The sequence below is a fragment of the Dipodomys merriami genome, unplaced genomic scaffold (assembly GCF_024711535.1).
Source record: "Dipodomys merriami isolate MVZ:Mamm:240054 unplaced genomic scaffold, mDipMer1.0.p SCAF_55, whole genome shotgun sequence".
NCBI lineage: Eukaryota > Metazoa > Chordata > Mammalia > Rodentia > Heteromyidae > Dipodomys > Dipodomys merriami.
The window spans coordinates 9,429,463-9,456,696 of record NW_027206124.1 but is presented as its reverse complement, the minus strand read 5'-3'; the positions used below and the strand labels follow the sequence as shown (position 1 = coordinate 9,456,696).

General features: G+C 43.3%; 1 protein-coding gene across 2 annotated transcripts in view; it reads left to right on the top strand.

The window, feature by feature from the left end:
* Atxn10 (ataxin 10) overlaps positions 1-27,234 on the top strand; it is a 108,840-nt gene that overhangs the window by 29,060 nt on the left and 52,546 nt on the right. For both annotated transcript variants that reach the window (XM_069999845.1, XM_069999846.1), the window contains 4 exons: positions 3,702-3,782; positions 9,143-9,308; positions 14,705-14,813; positions 15,412-15,581. In XM_069999845.1, the coding sequence (XP_069855946.1) occupies positions 3,702-3,782; positions 9,143-9,308; positions 14,705-14,813; positions 15,412-15,581 (526 nt within the window). The remainder of the gene's footprint in view (positions 1-3,701; positions 3,783-9,142; positions 9,309-14,704; positions 14,814-15,411; positions 15,582-27,234) is intronic.

Below are 27,234 nucleotides of genomic sequence, written 5' to 3'. Positions count from 1 at the left end.
CAGTGTTGCCCACGCTGGTCTCAAAAAAAAGAGCATTGCTAGTGTGTGTATACAAGGGCGTTTGCTCATTGTGTAGTCATCTTGTACCCTACAGTTTTACTGAACTCATTTCTTCTAATAGGATTTTTCGAAAAGGATTTTTCTCTATGCAAGGTCCTGTCATGTGCAAATAGGTAGAGCTTTATTTGTTTTTCCCTCTCCAGTGGCATTGCCGTTCTGTGTCTCACTGGGACTTAGAGTGCAGCGTTAAGTGGAAGTGGCAAGCGGACATACACATGTCACTTACCTGAGGGGGACAAGTGTGGCTTCTGATAAACAGTGAGGTTCCAGACTATCCAGAATCCTCCAAAGAAAAGGCTGTTTTGACCGTTAAGTCTGAGCTCGTTGCTGAACATTGCAGAAGACCCCCTTCCACCTTGCTGTCCTGGAAATGATGCGATGTCTAACAAAAAGCACCAAACTACATCATCTCAGAACTTACAGATTTTTTTTTTTTCATTTTCTTCTTTTCTGTTAGGGACAAATACAAGATTTTAATACCTCTGGGTCTTTTTTTTTTTTTTTTTTTTGTCCGGTCGTGGGGCCTGAACTCTGGGCCTGGGCACTGTACCTCAGCTCTTCAGCTCAACGCTAGTGCTCTACCACTTGAGCCACAGCGCCACTTCTGGCTTTTTTCTTATGTGGTGCTGAGGAATCGAACCCAGGGCCTCAGGCATGTAAGGCAAGCGCTCTACCACTGAGCCACCTTCCCAGCCCGCCTCTGGGTCTTTTTGTGTGGATATACGAGGGCCACACGAAAGTGTAGGCAAGAAAGTCTAGCAGCACACTTGGTGTCTTTCTAAAAATGCCTGCCTTTTTTTTTTTTTTTTTTTGTAGGCATGAAAGATGTTTTCATGCTCTTAGATTACCCTGCATAAATCTCAGGTTCCTATTTTGACTTGATCTAAACCAGACAGTAAATGGACATTGGTAAGTTAGAAGAGCATTGATGCATCAGTGTGGATATAAAATAGGAGAAAGAAGGGTCACCGCTCGCTGATGCTGTGGTCTGATGGGTTTTTCTGCATGCGGTATTACTGCTGTGCTGCTGTTACATAAGTGTTCACGCATGCTTTTGTGTGTGCACACGTGTGGGTAGCACAACATACAGTTGAGAACTAGTTTGTTAAAGCTGTACTACTAGTAGATTGTGTGTAGCAACACATAAAAAACAGGTGATTTTCAGAGTGTAGATTTATATCTTTAGGGCAGGTGAAGACTCTGTTAGTCTTGACCTTTATGAACAAATTTTGGGCATTCTTTGGAGCTTATACCTAATTTCACTACAAATGAAATTATAACTGAATAAAGCATTATTTTCAGTTCATATTTAGGTTATATTGTTGACTTATTTTCTGTGAGAAAGATTAATTTCCAGATTCATACCCCCTTTGCTCTAGGGATGTTTCTTGCCTATATGCATGTTATTATCTCATATTAAGACAGGAGGAATATGAGCATAATTGTCTTTCCTCTTGCTTTCAGCATCTGTACCCCAATTTCATAGCACTTAATGCTTTTAATGGCCCATTGAGATGTGAGTTTCTTGATGGATCCGTAGCAAGATAGCATCTGGTATTTGATAGGTTCTTATAGAGTTAATGGTTCTGCTGAAGGTAAGTGCCTGAAGCACACACTAAAGGGAGTCCTGGCTTGCTCAGTGGGTGCAGGCTTGCTGGTCAGAGAGGCTGAATCTCATTGCTCAGGGTTCCCTGAGAACAGGCTTTGTCTTTCCTTCATGCTGTGTTTTTCTCAGTTCCTTTTGTTCTCTTGATGAGTGTTCTCTCTACTCCCCCTTTCCAGAGATTCTTTGAACTATCCTTTTAGCTTCTTTGATCTCCTGTTGTCTTATTCTTGGCCCCCAGTTCACTGGTTTGGTGCATTATGATGTTGCTATAATTCAGGATGTTTATCTACAAGTGGTACCAGCACATGGTTCTGTAGTTATATCAGTGTGGATGTGACTCCTACTGCTTGGAGAAGGTTTTTAGAAATAAGATACATGTTCTAACCCTTGGCTAAAGTACTAAATATTGAGGAGTTTTGTTTTTTTGAGATTGGATCTCAGACTGTCCTTTAACTTGAAATTCTCTGCTTTAGCTCCTCAGGTGTTTCATGGGCATATGCCAACACAACTGTTTTGACTTTCAGTGTTCCTTTTTTTTTTTTTTTTTTTGTGGTGGTGGTTGTACTTAGGGTTTGAACTTGGTGGTCTGGCCCTTGCTAGGCAGATGTCTCTTGTTTTTGAATGAATATTCTATGGCAAAATATTTTTTATTTCCAAGCAGCTGAATTATGAATTTCAGAATTCCAGTTTTATTTGTGAACCCAGCTTAGAATGAATGAATTTCAAATTTTACAGTTGATGACCTATCTGAATTGATATGAATATTTCTATTTCTTGGTCCAAAACTTGACTATCAGCCATTATTGTTAGAACAATTTTTTTTTTTTTTGGGTCTGGTCGTGGGGCCTGAACTCTGGGCCTGGGCACTGTCCCTCAGCTCTTCAGCTCAAGGCTAGCGCTCTACCACTTGAGCCATAGCGCCACTTGCGGCTTTTTTCTTTTTTGCTTATGTGGTGCTGAGGAATCGAACCCAGGGCCTCGTGCATGTAAGGCAAGCGCTCTACCACTGAGCCACCTTCCCAGCCCCTGTTAGAACTATTTTACATCTTAAGTGTTACTAGGACGTTTTAAAGATGGTAGTCAGAATATCTAGTTTGCTTTTACTTTTTTTTTTTTTTTTTTTTTTTTAGGGAGAAGGGGGTTAGTACTGGGAGAATCCTGGGTCTTGTTGATAGTAGGCAAACACTACCAGTGCTGCATCCCCAGCTTAGAATTTGCTTTCACTCAAGTGCAGTCATTCTGTTGTGGCAGTTGAGATGCTTTCTTTGGTTATCAGACTGAAAAGTTCTGTTTTAATTGTTAGCAAGTGATTAAGTTAGCCTTCAGTATATTTAATGTTTTAGAATCAACTCTTATTACTATAACCTGGATTATAAACTTTGTATTTCTTAGGTCTTAAGTCTTTTTCTCAGATGCCCTCTAGTAGAAGTAGTTGTGATTAAGGATTGATAATACTCTTCAGTCTTTTTAGCTGTCACAATGCTATTTTAAAGAAATATGCCCTATAATCTTTGCCTTGGGGTCTCTGTAGCTGTTCTCTCCAAGTTCATGTGAGCACAGTGCTTGACAATGAGGATGTTTTCTTGGTAACTTGAGAATGTTTAAAGAATGAAAAATCAAGCAGGATTCATCACTGCATTGTTGGCATATCTTACATAAAGTACGACACGCTCATTTCTGTCTTACAGTATGAGTGTAGTAATTTTCTGTCGGTATCTGAAATTGTAGCTAAATTTCACATTACTATATCTAGTGAAGACTTTTCCTTTTTCAGTGCAGATGTAGGTCTTTTAAAAATGGAAACAATTTGAATTACTTCAATAAATTGTTCAGGTGTAAAATTAGAGAAAATCATTTCAAGTGTTTTTTCCCCCCTTTTGCTGCTAATAGAAAAATAGTGAACAGACTAAAGCATTTAAGGTTATTGTAGTAAATTTAATAAGATGATGTGTTTTCATGTGTAAGATGTACATACATAACATGTCTATTTTACTGTTTCCAGTAACCATGCTTTTCCCTCTGCCTCTCTCCCTAGGTTCTTGATCATTACAGACCACTTCCTGAAAAGCCCAGAATTGGTGCAAGCCATGTATGACAAACTGACCAATCAAGAAAGGTAACCCCCAAACCATTGTGGTCTTGAGTCTTAGCATTCCATATGGAGTGTCCTGCAGCTTGGACTGAAAAACAGTGTGGTTTCTCAGCTGGCAGTGACCTCTAAGTACATGTTTCTGTGTGGTGCTGGCTTTGCATTGCTTGGTTAACATCACAGCTCAGCCACAATAGGCAGTGATTTACACAGAAATGGAGAATTCAGGTTGGTGCCACTATTGAGTAAAGACATTAAAAAAATAACGCTACAGACAAAACTTTATGCCCTTGCTTTGATTTTATAATGGCAGTTTATACAACTATGTATTATAGGTCTGTATTTTGACAGGTGCTCATTTGCTCATGCCACTGGTGTGAATATTTGGGTTATACACTCTAGGTTTGTAGTTTTGGACAAGAATGGATAGCTGTCCAGTCTTAGAGTACTGTAGTGGGAAATGCTGGCACATGGCTCCTTGCTTTTGGGCCTTGTCGTGGGATTCTTGATGTGGTCTTAGCTGTGTCTTTTCACCCTGTTTGTATTCAGTTTCTTGAAGAGGGTTGAAGAAATTTGCATCCTAAGGAAAATTTACACAGTAATTTGCAGCATGCTTTCATTCCTGGTACATGTGTTTTTTAATTTTATTAGAAATGTCACCTTAGGAAAAATATTTGTTCATTAGATCATAGCTCTACTGATTACAACTTAAATATTTTTTCTTTTGATAATAGCTACAGTTTTTATAATAGTTTTGGAATTCTTAGTATGTATTTATCTTTCTGTAATCCTTCGTAGGCATTTGTTAAATACTTTTTTTTTCTTCTTAAATACCTCTAGCACACAGGTTTAGGAAGCTGATGTAAGACTCTAATCCCAGATCCTAACAGTATAGAGGCAGACACAGGATGATTGCAAATCTGTCCAGTCTGGGCTGCCTGGCAGCCATAGAGAGTGTGCTAACAGCACCACAGGCTTATACCATCCCCTTCTGTCTCCTTCTCCCTCGGGCGGGGCCTCAGTTCATTCACTGTACGGTGTCTTGGGACACATCAGGATTAGTCTACCTATGAGCATGGTTAAGTAGTGGCCTCTCTGGCCAGTCAGGTACTCTGATTCAGTGCACTGGGAACCAGGCTTTCGCGTGTGTTGTCCCTACTCACAAACACTGCTTGCAGGCAGAGGCTCATTCAGAGCATTCTCCATGTGGGGTTTTTGCCCTGGCTACAAAAGTTGTTGTAGTCCCTGCAGTACCTAACTCTTGTCTATAACTTACCGCAGTTGGAATGAGGAGATTCATTCATTTATTCATCCATCCTTCCTTCACTGCACACTGCCTGGACCTTAGCTTGCTTGCTCTTGAGAGCTAATAACATTTTTGGTCTCTGTGGCATACTATTCAACAAATTATATGTGTGGAGTGGTTCTCAAATTTTGCTAGAAAAGCCAGTCCTTGAATTTGAATTATAGATATTTCTAGAATTATAGGATATTTTATTTTCGTTCTAGAATACTCAAAAACCCACTCTTTCCCTTCTCCTTTATCTTCACTCTTGGTCCTCTCCAAAGCCACCTTTGCAGGGTAATATTAATATGGCTTTAAAAGCTGGTCTGGCTGGGCACATCGGTGGCTCACACCTGGAACCCTAGCTCCTCAGAGGCTGAGATCTGAGGATTGCTGTTTGAAGTCAGCTTTGGCAGGAAAGTCCATGAGACTTTTATTTACTATTAACCACCAGAAAGCTGGAAGTAGAGCTGCAGCTCATGTGGTAGAGTGCTAGGCTTGAGCAAAAAATCTCAAGGACAGTGCCCAGGCTCTTGAGTTTAATCCCCAGGACTGGCACACAAAAAACCAAAAAACCTTATTGTCTACATCAATTTAAGTATTACTTTAAAAGTAAATTTCCTTCCTTCCCTCCTTCTCTCCCTCCCCCTCTTTCTCTCTCTCTCCCTCCCTCCCTCCCACCTTCCTTCCTTCTTCCTTCCTTCCTTCCTTCGTTCCTTCCTTCGTTCCTTCCTTCCTCCTTCCCTCCCTCCCTCTCTCCCTCCCTCCTTCCTTCTTCCTTCCTTCCTTCCTTCCTTCCCTTCTTTTCCTTCCTTTCTTCTCTTCTTTCTTTTCTCCCTTCCTTCCTTTCTTTCTTTTCTCCCTTCCTTTCTTTCTCTTTCTTTCCTTTCTTCCTTCCTTCCTTCCTTCCTTCCTCCCCCTCTCTCTCTTTCTTTCTCTCTTTCTTTTTCTCTTTCTCTCTTTCTTTCTTTCCCTCCCTCCTCTCTCTCCCTCCCTCCTCTTTCTCCCTCCCTCCTCTCTTCTTTCTCCCTCCCTCTCTCCCTCCCTCCCTCTCTCCCTCCCTCCCTCCTTCCCTCCTCTCTCTCTTTCTCTCTTCTCTCTCTCCTCTCTCTCCTTCTCTCTCTCTTTCTTTTGACACTGTCCCTGGGCTGTTTTGCTCAAGGCTAGCACTCTTCAACTTGAGCCACAATGCCACTTCTGGCTTTTTCTGCTTATATGGTATTGAGGAATCAAACTCGGGGCTTCATGCATGCATGGTAAGCACTCTACAACCGAGCCACATTCCCAGCCCAAAAGTAAATAAATTTCTTACATAGAATTTCCCTAAAATGCATTGCATGCACATTGCCATTTTTCACATGAAATAAAATGAGAATTCTAATTGTGAGGTGACGTTGTAACTGCTGAGCAGGGGATAGAAATAAATGCTTAGGACAGCCCTGTTGAGCTGCAGTGATGAGGAATCTGCAGGTGCTGACGGGGCTGTGGATAAGAGGAGAACAAGCAAGACTTCACTCTACGCCGCTAGCACACCGGAGTGAGTAAGGTAATGACTAGCATGGTGAGACCACTCCTGTTCTGTGTTCACAGCTGGCTGCTCATAGTCCCATAGACTGCAGTGGAGCTACACAAGTCCTGGTGACATCATAGCTATGGGAACATCTCAGTCATTCCAGTGTCAGCACAGCCCACTCCACAGGCGTCTGTGACAGTGATGTTGTGAACAAACCTGACTGCCAATCGTGTAAATGTTTAGCATGTATCACTGTGTACACTGCTTAATGCTTTTAAAAAGTACACACTGCTTCTAGTATACAGTCAATTTATTCATTCATTGGCGATGCTAGGGCTTGAGCTCAGGCCTTTTGCTTCCTAGGCAGGCTCTCTACCACTTGAGTTTTGCCTGGGCCTCTCCTTGTGTGTGTTCATCCTGCCTGTCTTCCCATATAGTGCCACCACTCGATTTCTTGCTTGTTGGGGGTCTCCTTAATGTTGTGTTGCTTGTACCAGGGTGTGAACTCAAGGCCTTTGAGCTTGCTTGACCTGGTTACTTTACCACTTGAACTCTACCTTCAGCTTGGCTTTTTGCAAGGTTATTTTGGAGGAGTCTGAGTGCTTGGCCTACACCTCGGTGTGTAAGCAGACTCCCATGATGTCTACACAGTAAAACCCAGTGACTCCTTTGTCAGGACTGGGCACTGTTAGGTGACAGGACATCTGCGTTTAGGTGGCTGGAGCAGGGAGACACATGCTGCTTTATCCCTTGTTCCCTCCTTGTTCCCAAGTTTTCTTCATACAAGAGGGCTGCATGATTACATGCTCTTGAAAGTTTCCTTCTTCAGTCCCTGAGGCAAGCTGTATTGTCCTGTGTGATTATTTTTCCAAAGAGTCCGTTTTATTGTGATTACTAAGGTGTTGTGCAGAGGGGTACCATTTCATCAGTCATTTGCCTTCCTGCAGTTTCTCACTCCCAAGTTACACAGTTCATTTTCCATATGTGTCTGGCAGGATTGCATTTGATCATTCTTCCTCCTGCCCTTTCTGCACTCCCTTTGTCCCCTAAGAAGAATAAAAGAATAAAAAGAAAAAGAAGAATAAAAAACAAAGCAAAATCAGATACCATCACCAACAAAGCCCTCTGTTGTGTGTGATTATTTTATGTAAAAAGATGGTTTCCAGTAGTGGTTGAGGGAGAGAGTCGCAGTGTGAGGGACAGCCCCACGGTATAGATAATGGTTCCTCAGACACGCTCCCTAGCATTGGGGCAGATAGCTGACTTAATAGGAAGGAACATTCGTTGAAGTGTTGTCTGTGTTCAGGTGATATTCCAAGTTAGTTTGCCCCGCCCCCCCACCTTTTTTTGTTGTCAGTCGTGGAGCTTGAACTCAGGGTCTGGGCACTGTCGCTAAGCTACTTTGTGTTCAAGGTTAGCACTATACCACTTGAGCCACAGTACCACTTTGTTAGTTTGCATTTTTATTTCATAAGGCTCATTTTTTATTTCTAACCATTTTTTTCTTCAAAAATCATTCATTACTTATCTTGATAGCTCTCACCATATAACCATGTAATAAAAGTTATAGGGGGCATTTACTGGGATTTCTACCACCTTGAGATCTTGCCTGTGATGCAAGAGAATGTGGTGATTTAATTGGATAAAGTCACTCTCTTCCATTACTTTACCTATTGAGTAATAGGCAGATACATTGTCAAAGCCAGGCAGAAGTTGTGATGTCATCCTATCAGTTACTACCTCACTCCTTGATCTAGAGATGACGTCTTGAGAACCCCTTGTGGTGTTCCCAGATGGTCTCCTGCTTGGGGAAAGCCGAGAACCTGACTGTAAGGCTGGCACGTACTCTGTTCAGTTTAAAGAGTAAGATAATAAAAGGGAAATCAAATCTTAGTGCTGTTCAAGAAAGCGGATTATTTGCCTATTCTACTTTGTTCTAGTGTTTGCTATAAAGCTAAGGTTTGAGGGGTTTTGAGAATTGCTACAGTCCCAGACTGCTTATCTTTGACCTCGTTTGGCCACCACACAGAAAGCATTCAGTGGAGCTTTCCTTCTATCTCAGAGAGGGTAGTTCCAGGTCTGGCTTACCTCTCGGTGGTTGTGAGACACCAGACATGAAGCCTTTCCACAGCTTTTAATGTGCACTTCATGATAATGTCCGGCCTGAAGAGGCATGTGAGGGTTAGGTCAAATAGTGTGTCTGACGTGTTCCACTCAGCTTCTGGTACTTTCTGCCACACTTAACAATCTCACTTAGAGTTGTTACTGTGGGTGTATTCATAAAACCTAAACCCTCAGCATTTCTAAAATGTTGAATTACTACAATGAAAGCAAGCAAGGGACAACAAGATATAAGAAGTGCATTAGACAATTCTTGTGTCTAAGAAGCTTACTCACATTAAACAAATCAAGATTTTAGAAAACAGGTCATTGATGATGATTAGCTTCATTTATAAAATGGTATTCCCAGCCAGGCATTATAATTAGTGAACAGATTTAAAACTAAATATTCCCTTAAAATTGTATCCCTAGGTATTTCCAGTGTTGTACCATTTAAGTGTTCTGTGTTTGTTCCTTTGTGCTTTCCAGGGTGACATTTCTAGACGTCATGATAGCCAGGCTGGTAGGTGACGAGCCGCTGAGCAAGGACGATGTCCCTGTGTTTCTGCATCATGCCGAGCTCATTGCCAGCTCTTTTGTGGACCAGTGCCGGACTGTGCTGAAGCTCACCTCCGAGCAGCACTCGGAGGATGAGGTAAGGAGACAGCTCAGTGTGGGATGACGGAGGACAGACCGGTGTGGGAGCTCAGCCCCAACCCTGAGAGTTCTGAATCGCTTCTGACGGTATTACACTCCTTAAATTAGAGAGCTTAAAGATGTCAGATGAGGGAACATGTAAATACGTATGCATCCATGTACACAAGCACATACCAGTCTGCTAGTGGGTTTATTCTAGGTCATCTAATTATCAGTTTAAGTTTTTCCCCCTGGATGTAGTTTCCATGCAGGCAGGAGTTGGACCATGGTTATAGTCCTGTAGATTTAGTAGGAGCTTAACAAGTACTTGCTGAATGAATATGTTTTAAAATATCAGTACATTATTCTAGTGAAAAAAATTTACCATAATTTAGGATGGAGGTGTGGTATAAGAAGTATTGAGTATTCCTCAGATCTCAGTCTCTGAGTGGTTGGGAGTACAGGTGTGAGCTCTGACTTGGGGTCTTGCTTTTTAATCCAGCCCGCCATTCTGTTTTTTAAATTGAGAGTTGAGTGTAGTATTTCCTGTCATTTTGTTGGTTTTGTGATGTTTCCTTCTTTTCTAATCCTCATTTGCTAATTTACTTGTCCAAAACACTATTTTCCTAATAGTGTTTATCTTGCTCTTCTGTGTGTAGGATTCCTTTAAATACCTTCTGCATTGCTGATTTAGCAGTCATGAATTCCCATTAGTTTTTGTTTATTCAGTGGAAGGTTTTTATTTCTCTTTCATCTGTGAAGAATGCCATTGCTGGATACATTAATCTAGATCGACAGTTATTTTCTTTCAGGGCTTGGAATATATCATTTCATAGCCTTCTTGGTTTTAGAATTTCTGTTGAAAAATCTGTTGTTCTTCTGATGGCTTCTTCAGTCTCACAGCTTCCAGTATGCTTTGTTCTGAATATTTAGTGTTTTTAATTTACTATGTGCAGGAGTGTTTCTTTTCTAATGTTACCTGCTTGGTTTTTTAAAAGCCTCCTGTTTCCTAGATGATGACCCTGTCTTTCTCAAGATTTGGTAGTTTTCTGCTAATATTTTATAGATGGTGTTTCCTATACCTTTAGTGTGTCTCTCTTTTCCTCTTCTGCATCCATGACATGTAAGTTTGGTTTTTAAATTGTGTCCCCACATATTTACATGTTTTGTTTATAGTTTTTGTTTTTTTTTCATTTATTCAAGTGATCTAATTCCCCTATTTTATTTTTGATTTCTGATAGTCTATTTTCATCTGAATTCTATTTGTAAAGTTTTCTATTGAGTTTTTTAAAATTTAGATTTTCAAACTTTTCATTTTCAAGATTTCAATTTTTTTTCTTTCTTTTTAGGATTTCTGTATCTTCATTTAATTTCTCCACCATATCCTGCAGTGTCTTCCTTACTTCATTTGGTTGTTTATTTCAATTGCATTTGGGTCCATTCAACTATTTATTTACATTCTCCTTGAATTTATTCAGGTATTATACTTGTATTCTTTTTTTTTTTTTCTTTTTCTTTTTTTTGGTCGGTCGTGGGGCTTGAACTCTGGGCTTGGGCGCTGTCCCTGCACTCTTCAGCTCAAGGCGAGCGCTCTACTGCTTGAGCCACAGTGCTACTTCTGGTTTTCCAGTGATTTTATTGGAGATAAGAGTCTTACGGACTTTCCTGCCCGGGCTGGCTTTGAACTGTGCTGGCTTTGAACTGTGGTCCTCAGATCTCAGCCTCCTGAGTAGCTAGGATTACAGGGGTGAGCCACTGGCACCCGGCTATCCTTGTATTCTTGTGTGTATGTGTGAGTATATGTGTACTGGTACTGGGGTTTGAAATCAGGGTCTGGGTGCTGTCCCTTAGCTTTTTTGCTCAAGGTTGGCATTCTACCACTTTAGCCACAGATCTTCTGGCTTTTGAGGAGATTATTGGAGATATGAGTCTTAACGGACTTTCCTGCCTATGTTGGCTTCAAACTACAATCTTCAGATCTCAGCCTCCTAAGTAGGATTTAGTCATGCCACTGTGCTGGGCTATATTTGTCTTCTTTCATTATTTATTTATTTATTCTTATTGTGCTTTGAGTTCATTGTTTGAAATTTTACCTACTGTTGTTCAGGTTTCCTTGTTTTTGTATTTTTATTTGCATATATTAGCTTACCCAGTCCTTTATTAAGCAATTGTTTACTTTTCAAGGAGACAGGTTTCCTGTTTTCTGTGTTGTGGGGTTTCTGTGTTGGAACTTATACATCAGAGACCACAGTTGGACTTCCCTGTAGTCTTTCAGCTGAAATAGTGTCACTGTTCAGGCAGGGCAGTTTCCATTTCAGGGTACTGACATTTGCCCCTGGGAACTGCATCCTCATAGGATTGCTGGTGGTCAGGTCCTCTGCGTGTACTCTCTCCCACAGTTGCCACCTCTACAAATGGAAGTCATCTGGATGGGGTCTGTCAGCGCTGAGACCCGCAGGCGGGGCCAAGCAGCCCCACCGGTTCTTCTCCAAGCTTACCCCTGCTCTGATGCAATTTAAAAACAAAAAAACAAAACACCCGGAGGCTTGTCCCCTGGGGACAAACCACTGAGCTGGTGGAGCTAGTGGGAACCTGCACACCCCATAGGCTGTAACTTCGTATACAAAGGGTAGTGACTAGTGACTAGTGACGGCTGCCTGTGTCACGGCTGCTGTAGTAAACACAGCCGGGAAGCAGACAGCTGACACTTGTACGTGAGAATCATTAGTTTACCATGATCTGAATAGCTCTGGGGAATCAGGCCCAGGACCCTGAGCACAAGGTAAAGACTTGACCTCTCCCCTGCCTCCAGTGGGGAGAGACACTGCCTTAAGCTAGCCACGTGGCTGTTGGGAGTGTCTTCATCAGGATATACCTAATGCCTGCATGTTGTTTCTCTTTGTGGTGTTCCCAGCCTTTGACACTCATTCTTCTGGTATTGCAGAGTTATGGATCCCAGCCCCTTTCTCCTTTATGGGTTGAGCCACCCCTAGCCCTTTTTGTTTGTTTGTTTATTTACTTAGTTATTTATTTATTTTTGGGTCTGGTCGTGGGGCCTGACCTCTGGGCCTGGGCGCTGTCCCTCAGCTCTTCAGCTCAAGGCTAGCGCTTTACCACTTGAGCCACAGCGCCACTTCTGGCTTTTTTCTTTTTACTTATGTGGTGCTGAGGAATCGAACCCAGGGCCTCAATGCATGCAAGGCAAGCGCTCTACCACTGAGCCACCTTCCCAGCCCTGCTAGCCCTTTTTGTTTTAGTTATTTTTATACTATTTCAAGCTTATGCTCTGAATCACAATTCTTGTTAATCCTGTTTATGCTTCCTGCATAGCTGGGAGGACCACTAGGCCCAGGTATCGGGTGAGATAGGGTCCCTGACTATTTTTTTGTTTTCAGGAGGCAGTTTCATTATGTAGCCCAGTTGGCTGTGAGCATAGGAAGCTCTCCTTGCTGAATTTTGTGAATGCCGAGGTTGCAGATACATGCCATCTCTAGTATTTTGCTTCTTGTCAGTCTTCTTTTTATTTATTAGCAGGAATTATTTTCTAAAAAGAAAATTTCCTTAATTAATTGATTATAAAAGGTACACTTGGGTTGAAGAAGGCAGGATAAATGCTTGATGTTTGTTCTTTCTTGGTTATCAGTCTTCATATTGTTTGTTTTGTGGTATTGTCTAAAGGTGATCCGTGAGCTGTCTTTTGTTTAATCATCATTTTGAAGTCATATCTTTGAAAGTACTTGATTTGGTTTTGATCCCTTGGGGGTATAATTACTCTAACATCTAAATGTGCCGCCCTCGACCATTGGGAGCCAGTGGAGTTTGTTTCTGATTGCTGGCTGTGAGACATGCCAAGGTCATCCTGTTCATGCTCTGCCCGACTCCTGGAGAGAAATTCTCAGTAGAGATAGTGCTCTGGGTGGTGGGCCTCGTTGTAAGCAGAGGGTGCCCAAGCCTGCAGTGTTCATGGATTTGCTCAACATGCTTTTTTCAAGGCACTTCCCGCAAACTTCTAGTCTATGCTTTATCCCCTTCCCCACTCTTTGGTTAGCAAGTGAAAGCTATGAAATAAGGTTATAGAAATGCAAGGCATTAAAATGTGTGCTATTTCCTATTATTTTGAGATTTGGGGATGTTAAAATATTTTCTTTCTTGAAGTCATAACTATAATATGGCAAATAGCATTTAGCATTAACACAAGAAAATAATTCTTAACTGGAAGAGCATTATCTTTATGACCTGAATTTGTAGTCTCTACACATTTTGTCAAATAATGTGTACTCTCTTCTTTTACTTAGGTTTTGTGACATAGGGACTCAGTTTGTATCCCAGCCTGGCCTTGAATTTATAGTCCTTCTTAAGTTCCAGATTGCAGGCATTTACTAGTATGCCTGGGTGATAGTGCATACTTGTTTTTGTTTTTTTGTCGGTCATGGGGCTTGAACTCTGGGCCTGGTCACTGTCCCTCAGCTCTTCAGCTCAAGGTGAGCGCTCTACCACTTGAGCTACAGCGCCACTGTTAGTGCATACTTAAAACAACATTTAAAATCTTTATGGAAGTTCATCTTTGAATCTCATATGGACTACACAATGCTTGCAGTTGATAGTTGGTGGTTTCTGGGTCATACCATCTATTTGTTATAAATTATCTAGTAGTGATAGTGCACACAAACTTGTATTTACCCAGAAATAGTTCAAGTTCCTGAAGCCAAGTCTTCTGACCACAGTATTTTACAGGATTCCTGTGGACAAGAAATTAATGTATTTCACGGAATGTTTACATCTTTAAAGAAGAGCTTGCATATTAGGAATGCTTTAAAAAGAAAGTATTTGCATAAATATTATGTGTGCATAGCTTATAATTTTGAACATTTATTCCACTGTTGGAAGGTATTTTTGCCTGAATAAGAGTTTTTCTGAAGCTGGGTACTAGTGGCTCATGCTTGTAATCCTAGCTACTCAGGAAGCTGAAATCTGAGTGTGGTTCAAAGCCAGTTTGGGCAGGAAATTTTATGAGGCTCTTGTCTGCAATTAACCATCAAAAAACCAGAAATGGAACTGTGGCTCAAATGGTAGAACACCAGCCTTGAGCAAAAAAGCTCCAGGATAGCACCTAGGTCCTTAGTTCAAGCCCCAGGACCGGCACCCAGGGGAAAAAAAAAGCTTTTTTGACTCCTTGCCTTATAAAGACACATATGTTTCATTCTTGATGACAGATGCTTGCTATTAGTGAAATTGATTACCCAGGAACACACTTCCTGTGCTTTGATGCTGCATGGTTTTCTCCACTTGGGTGTGTTATAGGCACTGATTTTCATACTGACAGCAGTATTTCGTTCTCTTGTATGTTAACAGTTAAATCGTTCACCTTCTCACCCACTCAGCAGTGAGGATTCCCTGTTGCCTGTCTGTTTTCAGGAGGCCCTGGTCACTGTTCGGCTTCTAGATGTCCTGTGTGAGATGACTGCCAATGCTGAGCTGCTTGGCTACCTGCAGGTGTTCCCTTGTTTGCTGGAACGAGTGATTGGTAAGCGAAGCAAGCCATGTGGTAGTGTTAGTTAAGAAGTCTTTGACTTGTAAGTCTAAACATGGATTTCCTCCCTCCCTCCCTCCCTCCCTCCCTCCCTCCCTCCCTCCCTCCCTCCCTCCCTCCCTCCCTCCCTCCCTCCCTCCCTCTTTCCTCCCTCCCGTTCCCCCTCTCTTTCTCTCTTCTTTTTCAATATAGTTTGGAGATTCCCCCCCCCCCCTTTTAAATAAAATTTTGTTGTTATTGCTGAAGTGTTGTAGAGAGTGGCTACCATTTCACGGATCAGGTAATGAGTACCGTTCTGTGGACAGTGTCACCTCTTTCCTCACTTTCCCCCAGTTTAGCTTAGGATGGCTGGAGCAGGCTGGTCCAGCCTCTTGGCTGTTGAGACTTTTTGAAGATTTTTGTCTTAGGGTTTAATGTGGTCGTGGCAACAGCTCAGGGTGGTTAACCTGAAGCACATTATAGCGCTGCCCTTTTCCTTCTGTTGAACTTCATATAAACAATGACAATAAATTAGACTTGCTTATGTGATACTACTGCCAGATACCAAACACGATTTTCTTATGGAAATGAGGCCTACTCTTTTTTTCTCTAGATCTTTTACGACTGATTCACATAGCTGGAAAAGACAGCACGAACATCTTCAGTACTTTGAGTAACATAAAAGCAGAAGGTGATGTCTCCAACATGGCTGAGGGTTTTAAGTCTCATCTCATTCGTCTGATTGGCAATCTCTGTTACAAGAATAGAGACAACCAAGACAAGGTATGTGTCATACATGTGTGGCTTCATTTACAATTTAGAATATATTCATTTTTTTTAGAGTGAAGAGTTGAGGGGCTTCAGAAGTAGATTGAAAAGAGAATAGATTGGGAAGAGCTCTCTCTCTATATGTACACATATGTGTGTATGTATAAAACGTGAGATATATAATGTATGTACTATTTTTTCTTTTTCTTTTCTTTTTTTTTTTTTTTTTTTGCAAGTCCTGGGGCTTGAACTCAGGGCTTGGGCACTGTACCTAAGCCTCTCTGTGCACTCTACCACTTGAGCCACAGTGCCGCTTCCAGCTTTTTCTGTTTATATGGTGCTGAGGAATCGAGCCCAGGGCTTCATATATGCTAGGCAAGCACTCCACCACTCACTAAGCCAGATTCCCAGCCCATATACTGTGTTTTCCCCACAAGTAAACAATGTTTATTTGTATTGAGTTCTTTATTTATATAGTTTTGCATATATTTAAGACAGTCTTCTTGTAAATTGTTTTTAGAATGCTTGTGTATGTATTTAAACACTAATATATCATAACCAGTCAGCTAAAAAAAATTTAACAAATCTAGAAAACTTTCTAGTAGACATTGAAGTAACACTAGTTACATTGACCATTATTGTAAAACAGAAATCCTTTGACTTCTATCTGCACCCTACTTTGATAGGTGATAGCATCATAGTATATGTTGGTGTGGACATGTGTTTAAGTATTTGGAAACTCTGTAGATTGCTTTTAGAAATCTCTCATATTGAACAGCAAAGAAGTGTACTCATAATCTGAGTAGTGACAGACTTGCAGGAAGATTGGATCATGTGTCACCCTGCATTAATATTCTTGTCTTGCTGAAGTTTGATTTGGGGTAGGATTGGTTTTCTTATTTAAATATGTAGTGTGAGGCAGATTATATTTCCCAAGAAGTCTAAAGAAACACATGTCATTTTATGTATGTTTCTACATTGTGAATTTGCCACTCCCTCATTAAGGGTTGGCATCCATTTTCCATCCCTTTGATCTCTTCAGCCCTTGGGATTGACTGCTTGAACAGCAAAGTGTGGCAGGAGGGATCCTGTGCCATTTCTCTCATTGCCCTTGATTGGTCTTGCAGTAACCATTTGTAGCTTCTGAGAAGCCAGTCACCATGTACAAAGTGCTCATCTCCTAAGATCCTTGCTGTGGCTTGGTGAGTCCGCATGGAGCAGCCCTGGGAGGCTAGTTGAGGAATATCACTGCACCAGACTCATTGCATAGGTCCAGCCTTGGTTCTTCACTTGCCTAGCTGGTGCTGTGCAGATCAGGCAGAGCCTTTTCTGAATTCATTTCTCACAGCATTATGAGAAAAACTGAAGAACTGGGAAAAAAAACCCCAAAATAGTGTAATTTTTCCTCTGTTCATAGCCAGGATGCAACTGTTGGACTTGTAATTTATAAATTCTGGAGGGAAGAGAACTCTGTGAAGGTGGATACTCAGATACTCACAGGAAGATTCTGAAGTGACATTGACAGAAATACTTGTGATACTACACTATCAGTTCTGCTTAAACCAGTCAGCACTTTTTTTTTTTAATTTGGAAGTGTTTATAAAGGAACGAGAGTCCACAGTGTTTCCAAGAGACAGGAGAAAAGTCCCTCTGCTGGCGGCAAGGCTTGTCAGGCCTTATCCCTGGGACGGGGGCTCTGCCTTTGGGAATACTTCTTTCTATTGTTGTTGCTCCCGTCCTCTGGCTTGAACTCAGGGCAGGGGTGCTGACCTTGAGCTCCCCCCCCCCTTCTCAAAGCTAAACACTTTTTGTTTTTTGTTTTTTGTTTTTTTTTTTTTAGTTCCAAATATTTATTTAGAGGGGAAAAGTACATCCCACTTCTATATCAATTCAGGAAATTGCCTGAAAAAGCTTGGTGGTCTTTCTGCTGTTTCACATGTGCTTTGTCATGATTTCATTGGGAATTCTGACCTGGTTGGTCCTCACAAAGTGTGCTTGTTGGGTGGAATGGGCTGATGCTTAGCTGAACCTGGCTTCGTTTCTCTTTGCCTTCCTTCCTTTTCTGATGATCTTCCTTCATGCGTTTCAGGAAGCTTGGTGTGCTCAGTACACACATTGATTCTCTTGGCAAGAGTGTCTTCCCTAATTTGCTTGTTTACAGCAGTGCCAACAGCATGCTGGGTGGAATCTTGGTTTCACCATGGCAACATTTGTAAGGCATTTCTATTTGAGCAGTACCATTCCTTTGATGTTTGTGGAGTCGAATGTATGTGGCCAAAGGACCAACTCTGTGTTTTCTGAAAGGCATAGAGAATATATATTGGGCACCTTTCCTTTTTTTCCAGTGTTTTCCCATGTGTGTGTCATTTTGGCACATTTCTGGAAGATATGTCTTCCCAAAGGGCATGTCACTGTATTATGGGATCCAGAGCTTCCACAACGTAGGATATATACTAAAATAGTTTGATACACAGGAACATGGTTCTGTTCTCAAGAGAATAGGTAATTGAAGAAAGCTGACTGTAAGATCACACAGATGCTGACAGTGATTTTAAAACAATAGTTAAAACTACACTCAAGGAAATAAAGGAAAATACAAATCCTGTGAATGAGAACAAAGGACATTTCAAGCCAGGCATGGAGGTACATGTCTGTAATTTCATCACTTGAGAGGCTGAGATAGGAAGGATGCATTTGCTGTCACCTTGGGCTGCACAGTAAGACCCTCCGCTCACCCTCTCACACAAGGAGAAGAAGAAAAGTCTCAGCAGATACAGAAACTTAGCACAGAACCAATGGAAGTTCTAGAACGGAACGATTTCTGTGTGTGCCTGAACAATGGCCTAGGCATGTCAGTTGGTTTTCCTGAAGATGTTAGTAGACACCAGCCTGAAAACAAGGCCAGCAGTGACAGAAAACACGCAGAAAGGAAGGTGGTCGGTCGTTGGTGCTTTGTGAAGTAGTACTCTGTGTAATAGGACACAAAACAGAAGTCACTGTGTACACTGTGTACATGTCATGAGTTGTGTGTGTGGAACTGTAAGCAGTCACCAGACCTCCTTTACCAAGTTGTGCAGGGAGGTGCTCTGTGATCCTGCGGACTCTCCTCTTAACGACTTTTGTATTCCACCCCCGTAGCTAGCATTGCTCTGCTGCGGCTGTAGTGATTTGCTTACCTTGTGAGCCTCTGTGGATGTGGATAGAGATTCTGTTGTGGTCTCTATGGTAGGAAACACATGGGTATTAATCTGTAAACACGAGGAAAGCATTCTTTGGTTTCCTTATTAGAATAAGAAATGTCTAGGTTACCTCCTTCTTCCTCATTCCTCTGTTCTTCAATATTGTCCTTACTTTAAATGAAAGCTTTATTTAAAGAAACACCAAACATCGTTTTATTTCAAAGAGCCAATGCATCATTTGAAGTGGACAGGCAGATGATCAGGCTACTCTGCTTTCCTTTCCACTCACTAAGTTGGGTGTGTGCTTGTTCATGTCCATTCTGCTGTGAGCTTGCTGGCCATGTGGTTTAGGCCTCCCTTCCTCCTCCTCTTCCACATCCCCCGCCCAGCCTTCACACCTGTGACCCCTGGGTTTACTCTACTGCACATAGAAACTTAAATTACAAGCGTCCCTTCACTGAGGAATGTGTGGGCACCAAGTGGACACGTGAGCGTGTGAGGCTGGTGGCCTCCCTCTGCCCCTCCTGTAGGAAACATGAAAGTGTTTGCAAATATAGTTTACATTTCTTTTCTTTTTTGTTGTTGTTGTTCATGGGTCTTGAACTCTGGGCTTGGGTGCTATCCCTGTGCTCTTCAGCTCAAGACGAGTACTCTACCGCTTGAGCTACAGTGCCACTTCTGGTTTTCTAGTGGTTTATTGGGGATAAGAGTCTCATGGAGGGCTGGGAAGGTGGCTCAGTGGTAGAGCGCTTGCCTTGCATGCATGAGGCCCTGGGTTTGATTCCTCAGCACCACATAAGCAAAGAAAAACAGCCGGAAGTGGCGCTGTGGCTCAAGTGGTAGAGCGCTAGCCTTGAGCTGAAGAGCTGAGGGACAGCGCCCAGGCCCAGAGTTCAGGCCCCACGACAGGACCCCTCCCCCCCCCCCCCCCCCGCAAAAAAAAAAAAAAAAAAAAAAAAGGCTCACGGACTTTCCTTCCCCGGGCTGGCTTTGAACTCGATCCTCAGATCTCAGCCTCCTGAGTAGCTAGGATTATAGGCATGAGCCACTGGCACTCACTTTTATTTTACATTTCTTTTGTACACAGTAAAGCATTTAATTTTTGTTGAATGACTATATTTATTATTATTTATTATTATTACTGTTATTTGTGGGGAGAGCTTTTTTTTGTTGTTGTTCAAGACTACTGCTCTACCAGTTGAGCCACACTTCCACTTCTGGCTTTTTTTGTCTTGGTGGTTAATTGGAGATAAAAGTCTCATGGACTTTCCTGTGAGGGCAGGCTTTGAACTGTGATCCTCAGGTCTCAGCCTCCTGAGTAGTTAGCACCCATGGTGATGATTTTTGTTATCTAGTGAAGACTATTAAAACCAAAATGACTTTTCATGTGAAGGTTGAAATTTCTCTAAATTCTGGATTCTGTAATAATTTTTGAAAGTCTTATGATTGATATACATACAAATATATTCTAAGAGTATAACTGGCTATTTTTTATTTACTTATTTATTGCGATAAGGGCTAGTTTTATAGCCCAGACTGGCCTCAAACTCAGGATCTTCTGTTTCCAGCGTGCTGGGTTCCCAGTATGGCTCTCATTTACTATTTTCATTTGATTGACCCAGTTTATCTGCATTTTAGATTCTAAGAGCATATAATATTCTCAAATAATTAAAAAAATGGAAATCTCAAGTTTAGTCTGTATAGTTCTGAATATAGTTTTTTCCATTTTCTAAATTTTTCTAAAGTTTTAGAATAAATTTCACTTACTGAGATTGATGAGGTGGTTATTTGTAGTGCGTTGCTGGGGGAAAGGCGGGGGGAGGAATGCCAGTCACATCTACACCTGAGGAGTCCAGAGCAGGTGAGCTGTTACTGCCTTCTTAGTGATTTTCTCCTGAAAAATGTTTTCATACTGCATATTTATCTAGGGACGAAAAAAGCCCTAAGGCTACTTTCTAATTATTGAGGTGATTATTTTTGTGTATCAGAGTTGGCTGATTGTGGATTGAATGAAGCTTCTGCTTGACTGGTTCTTGGAGCTTCTGTACAAAAGGCCTGGGCTGCCCGGGTGGGGCCAGTTTGTATCCTTGGCCTCTGCCGCATCCTCAGCGCCTGGCCACAGGCCTGCTGAGGCCCTTCACACTGTGCCTTCCTACTTCCTGCCCTACCCAGAGCAGGCTCTAGGTGTGACGATACTGCGGGTTATTGGTGTAGGTGCTTATTTCAGTATATACCTGTTGTTTCCTTGTCTTAAGTGTGATGCATGTGTCCAAGCTGACCACTAGCAAGCCAGTATCATAAGCTATCACTGCAGTACATTGTAGGAGGTGCAGTCCCTTCCCAACCCCTCTTCTCCCCATGCCCCCTGTCCAGGAGTGTGTCTGTGTCTTTGGAGGGGTCAGTACCCGCGCGTTGTGCTGACTCCTCAGATTCTAAGCCACTGACTCCCATCATTACCACAGGCCTAGGCCCGCCATGACGACTCCTTACAGTTAGGTAATCCTGGACTTGCTTCTTAGTTGAGCAGCTAGTAACTGTAAATTTGGGTAGTGATTTAACCTCTTTTAATCTCAGCTTTGTGTAAAAACTGGAGACAGTGAACCTTCCTTACAGGGTTGGGTATATTGAACGTGGTCTTGTATATAAAGTGTCTAATAGACCGCCCAGAGTCTCTTATCACCTCCCACCCAACCCTCCCCTTTCCATTAGTCTGTGAATGAATGCCTCCCAGTTCAGGTATGGAGACAGAAGTGTGTGGACACATGTTGGGAGTATTTACAGAGCTAGGAAGCTGTACAGCCGGTCTCTGAGGCGAGACTGCGAGGAGGTGAAGTGAGGCAAGTAAGAAAATGCTCTCAGGGTGGGAGTCATTTTTTTGTCCTGTCAGTTCTACCACAAAATCTCAATCTCTGGATTGAGTTTCTCTCTTACGATTACCCAGTAAAGAGCTGAAGTATTTTCTGTTTAGGTTCCAAAATCTGCTCCAGGTCAGGCCTGAGAGCATAGAGGGGCTTTGGGATCTCAGTCTGCCTCCTGTCTCAGTTACAAGTCACTCAGAAGTGTAGCTTATTGATTTGAAGAGCAAATGTTAGAGGCAAGACCTAGCTTGCATAGAATTCCACTTCTTTGTAATGTAATCCCAGTTCAAGAAATATGTCACAATTCATAAATCAAGCTGTCACCATGAGTTTCCTGAACTTATAGTTTCTTTACAGTAACTGAAGTTAAAATGCCTATCCAGAGGACACCAATCATGGTTTAGTTTGTTGCAGCTGTTCTTTCATTTTTTTAAGACATGGAATATGTTCTAGTATTTGAGTCCAAAAATCCTATTTCTGTATCTTACTGTTACTCAAAAGGAAGAATTGTGTGAATTATAGAAACAAAATACAGCAATGTACACTGTCTATAGCTAGGACTGCTGCATGCTAACCGGTCTCCAGGCCCAAGGCCTGTGCTCTGTGCTGCTGCTTGCCGTGCCTGCCCATCACTCTCTTCCTCCCTAGGCTGTGAGCTCTTTGAAGGCACACAAATTGTGCCTGGCTTGCACCTGGATGTCACCAGCCCACAGTTAATGGAATTGATGGGTGGTAGTGATACGTATCGGTACACGACCTGCACATGAAGCACAGAGTGGCAAAGTTCCTTCCATGTCTCTAGAGCCCCAGCTTTGCCCCTTCCCCTTCCTGGCTCCCACATTAGCTATCAAAGAGGGCCTGAGACGTGTCCTGTAAAGCTTACGGCCATGTTTGTGGGCCTTCTCAGGAAGGGTGCATTCATTACCCATTCTTCAGTTCTTGCTCAATACTTTCGCTGCGATCTGCAGGTATTTCCTGGAAATAGTCTCCTTGAGGTTTGTGCTTACCCTTCCAGCAGACAGGAAAGGAGGCACTGCCCAGGATGAAATGGCTGAGCGCTCAGTGAAGCCTCCGGGCCACTTTTCTGAACTGCTGCTCAGTTTTGCTTACTGTGCTGCACCATCAGCTTCTGTACAGTGAGTGACTTCTCACAGATCTGTGCAGCAGGACGAGGGAAAAGCTGGCTGCATGAACTAAGAGCTGTGCTTTCTTTCTTTCTTCTTCTTTTTTTTTTTTTTTTTTTGCATGCAAGGCAAGCGCTCTACCACTGAGCCACCTTCCCAGCCCCAAGAGCTGTGCTTTCTTCTGAATGAAGTCTGAGATGTTTGTTCTTAGCTCGTTTATTTTTATGAGACCAACTGCAATCCCACTGAAGAAAATCAAAACCTTTAATGTTGATGACAAAGTGAAAATAAAGTTGTTACTGATTTTTTTTCTTAAACTATACTAACAACAATGTACAGAAGTAGATAGGTTAATAGAAACCCACCCAGAGAAGTTACAGAAATCACCGCATAAGAAGGATAGCCCAGAATACAGAGGACAAGCAAAAGCTATGTAAAGGGTGGACTGTGGGTAATTGTTGTCTTCTGAGAAGGAACTCAGCCATAGCAGATACCAAACAAAAGCTATGTGGAGCTGCTTCACCAATAGGAGTTTCTAAGATGAACCATGAGAACTAGAGATAGACAAGGGATGTAAAGAGTAATTTTCCAGTGTGTGTGCTGCTTCCTTTGTGGGAGTAGAGTTGGCATTCGCCCTGTTTCTAGGTGAGCTGCCTCTGTAATGAAAGCTGTTTTTGACACCATGACATCTCCGTATGTCTCCGCAGACTTCGATTTCTTTGGGTAAATTACAGAAGCATTCTTATTTCAGATATGAGAGAGCCCTCTTCATTTCAAAAAGAAAAAAAATGGAGCTGTCAGTCACATCCAAAACAGTTTTGCTCTTTCATCTTTAATGTATTTAGGTTCCCCCCAGCAGCGACTGAAAAACGAAGCAGATGAAAGTGGCGTTCCTGTTAGCTCCAGGGTGGCAGTGGCTGCCTGACGCACCTCCCCGTGGCAGCCTGGTGCTTATTGCACTCTGGTACTTTATGTTCTGCCCATTGTATTATAGTGGAAGAAGAGTCTTTTGGTCTGGAGCTGTGGGTTTTATTTTGAATGTAAGTTGCTGCTAACTTAAACGCTGAAGTAGAGGCAAAGGCAGAGGTGTGAATGTTGGTATCGTGGTAAGAGCTTTTCGTTATTCACCATATATCCTATACCCGCTGGTATTCTAGATGCTGGGAATGCAGAAATGTTTGGCATGGTGCCCTCTGGAGGAATTCATGTTCCCAGGGCAGAGAGATGTAAAAACGTAGCAATGCAGTGAGTGTGAGGAGCGTGGGGCGCGGGGAGCAGGCCCGCTGGGGCCCGGGAGCGAGGAGGACTCTGAGCCCTGGGAGAGCTTTGTGGTGACAGGGAGAGAGGCCACGGGGGCTGAGTGGGCCGCTCGGCCTGTGCAGACCTCCTGCACCTGCGGGTGAGCGTGGGCAAGGCTGCGCTCAGCTGCGGCGTGTTTGCCAGGCCGTGGCTCTGTCCTGAGTGCGATGCTGGCAGGTGCAGGCTGCCAGTGCCACCATGTTCTTGAGAAGTGGTTTGGGTCTGTGTTCATTTTCCTCTGGTCACTTTAGCTAGATATTCTGCTCTTTCCCCCAGTCCTTGCAGCACTGTTTCCTTTGTTCTCTTCTCCTTTCCTACACTCTTCCTCTCCCTTTCTTCTTAGGAAGAAAAATCTTTCTCCTCATGACTTACAGAGTTCTACCCCACCTCCTTTCCTGTGGAGGGCCTGTGCTTGCTGGCCATGAGCTTGTCCTTGTCCTTCTAGAATGTTTTGCTGCTGCTTCCCGCCCCCCACCCCCTTCTTTATCTCCCGGGGCCATAGGTCTTTGCACCTCTTGCCAGTGTTATATATTTGTTCACCTATGCTAGTACCACCCCAACTGCAAGTTGAGCCTATCATTACCTACTTGTGGTAGTTCCGTCTGCAGGCGTCTGGACACACCGTGGCTTTATTGAAGTGATGGACAGAGTTTTATATGGCAGTCAATGAGGGACCAGTCCTGGACTTGTTCTTCGTCACTGCCTTATTCCAGGCCACCCACCTTGAGGCCCCTCAGCTGTGCTGAGCCCCTAGCTGTCCGGGGCCTTTCCTGCATGGACCCTCCACCCCGCCTCTTTTGTCTCCCACTCTGGCTTTCTCATTCTGGGTCTCGTGATGATGCCATGCAGCGGCGACTCCTCTGAGCCCCCCGGTCCCTGTCAGAGTGAGGCAGTGCTAGGAGCTGCAGCGTCTGCCATGGCAGCCTTTTCTTACCTGACTGCGTGTGCCAGGCCGCGAGTGTGCCAGACCCTGCGCCTTCTCCTCTGTGCCGTGCCAGGACCAGTTTCCTAGTCGTTCTCAATTCCCACCTGCCAGCCTCCCTGGGGCTGAATTCTGTGCTGCTCCATCTGTGCAGTGGACATGGTTCCCGTGCCTCGTGTTTGTTGTGACATAGATTCGCATTCGTGATAATGGTAATTCCGAGTGCCTGTTGCGTGTGTTCACGTGGTGTCACCCATGCTCTGCCATCCTGCACCTGCCCAGTGTGCACCTATGTGGCGGCGTCTTATCGCTTGGACACGGCTGGGCCCTGCCTGTGGTCATGCTGGCAGGGCCCAGCACCTGATGGCCCTTGGTCAGGCCACACTCCTAAAGATGCTAAGCTGTTCCTGCAACACCTCCACACCTCCCCCCCCCCCCCCCCCCAGCAGCCGGGTGCTCTGGGATGGTGCGTGCTGGTGCACGGGGAAGGAGGTCACGTGCGGTCCTTTGCCGGCATGCGTAGCCTTGGAGCACATCTCCTTCCTTGCCACTTGGCACGCCGCGGTGAGCCCTCAGTGGAGCCGTCCATCCGAGTGAGCACCGCCTGGTCTCACTGCCATCTTCTGTATCCCGCCAGGCTTGTACCTCACAGACGCAAACACACCTTGGAGGAGAATCACTGTGAGGCTTCATCATTCCTCTACAAGTTTGTGTGAAAGCATTTCCAGCCTAGTCAGTCAGAGATGGGGGAGAAGAGACATGGGGGATTCCTCGCTCTGCTCACCGTCCCACGGTGGCTCTGCTGCTCTTGCCCTGCGGCCGTGCCTAGATAGAGGGTGGGAGTGTTCTGTTCTGTACGCCTCATTCGGAAGTAGCCACACATCTTTGTTTTGTGGAAGACAACAAAAATTCCTTTTTTTTTTTTTTACCTTGGAACACTCACTCAGCTTGGAGAAATCAAAAATAAGCTTTACTCAATCAAGACCTTGTAAAGGCAACTTCCTTAAAAAATGGAGACTCGCAATTACAACATCAAGAAAGTAGAGTGAGCATTGTGTAGTAACTACTTACTGTTGGCTGGTGTCAATGAATTTATCCTTATGGTATGTTCTGGAGCTGGTAACATTATACCATCTTGATTTGCAGATAGGCACAAGCATTAAATACTTGCCCAAGGTCGGACCCTTCCTCTAGGTGGTGGGGCCACACGAGTCCACTGGAGCTGTGGCCCTTCAGTTTTCTGGGATGGGATCACAGGGTTGGTTTGTGTTTGTAGATGCATGCTGAATATTCAGTACTAGTATTTTTCTAAGGTTAAGAGTAAAGGAGGGCTGGGAAGGTGGCTCAGTGGTAGAGTGCTTGCCTTGCATGCATGAGGCCCTGGGTTCGATTCCTCAGTACCACATACACAGAAAAAGCTGGAAGTGGGTGCTATGGCTCAAGTGGTAAAGTGCTAGCCTTGAGCTGAAGAGCTCAGAACAGTGCCCAGGCCCAGAGTTCAAGCTCCATGACCAGCAAAAAAAAAAAAAAACAAAAAAGAGTAAAGGAGAACTTCGTATATGAATTTAAAATAGGTTTCTGTTTGTTATCCTGGTGGCTGTTTTTAAGTTGAGTGTAATCTTGATTTCCATAAAGACATCTGTATTAAAGGAATTTTTGTGTGTGTGCTGAGGATTGAACCCTTATTACTTGCAAGGCAGGTATTTATGATGAGCCACATCTCCAGCCCCTTTTTGGTTTATTTTCTAGATAGGATTTTGCCTTCTACTCACACGAGCTTGAGCTTTGATCTTCCTGCTTATTCTTTGCTGTGTTACTGGGTTTGACAGGCACACAGCACTTTAGCCAGTGTTGGGGTAACAGGCATGTGCCATTGTGCTCAGTCCTTGGTTGAGATGAAGTCTCAAGGACTTGTAACTCCTCGGGTAGCCTTGAGCCATGATCCCCCATTTCTACCTTTCAAGTTGCTAGAACTGCGGGCTTGGGCTACCATGTTCAGCCTAAAGAAAACTGTGTACTAACATATAATAATATAAGCAGAGGTATTGTTTATTAATCATTTAAGGAAAATGAACTAGAAAATAGCCAGAGAATTATGTGAACTTCCTAACAGCTGTTTCCAGTTTTTGTTTGGCTGAAGTTTTCCAATGAGTCTCTTAGGCAGCATTTCGGGCCCCTCTGCTGAGAATTGAGGGAAACTGCAGTTAGGGAGTCTCTCTGAATTTATCTGTGGTGCACACACTTGTGTGCACGCATATGCGTGAGAGAGAAAAAGAGAGAGGGAGA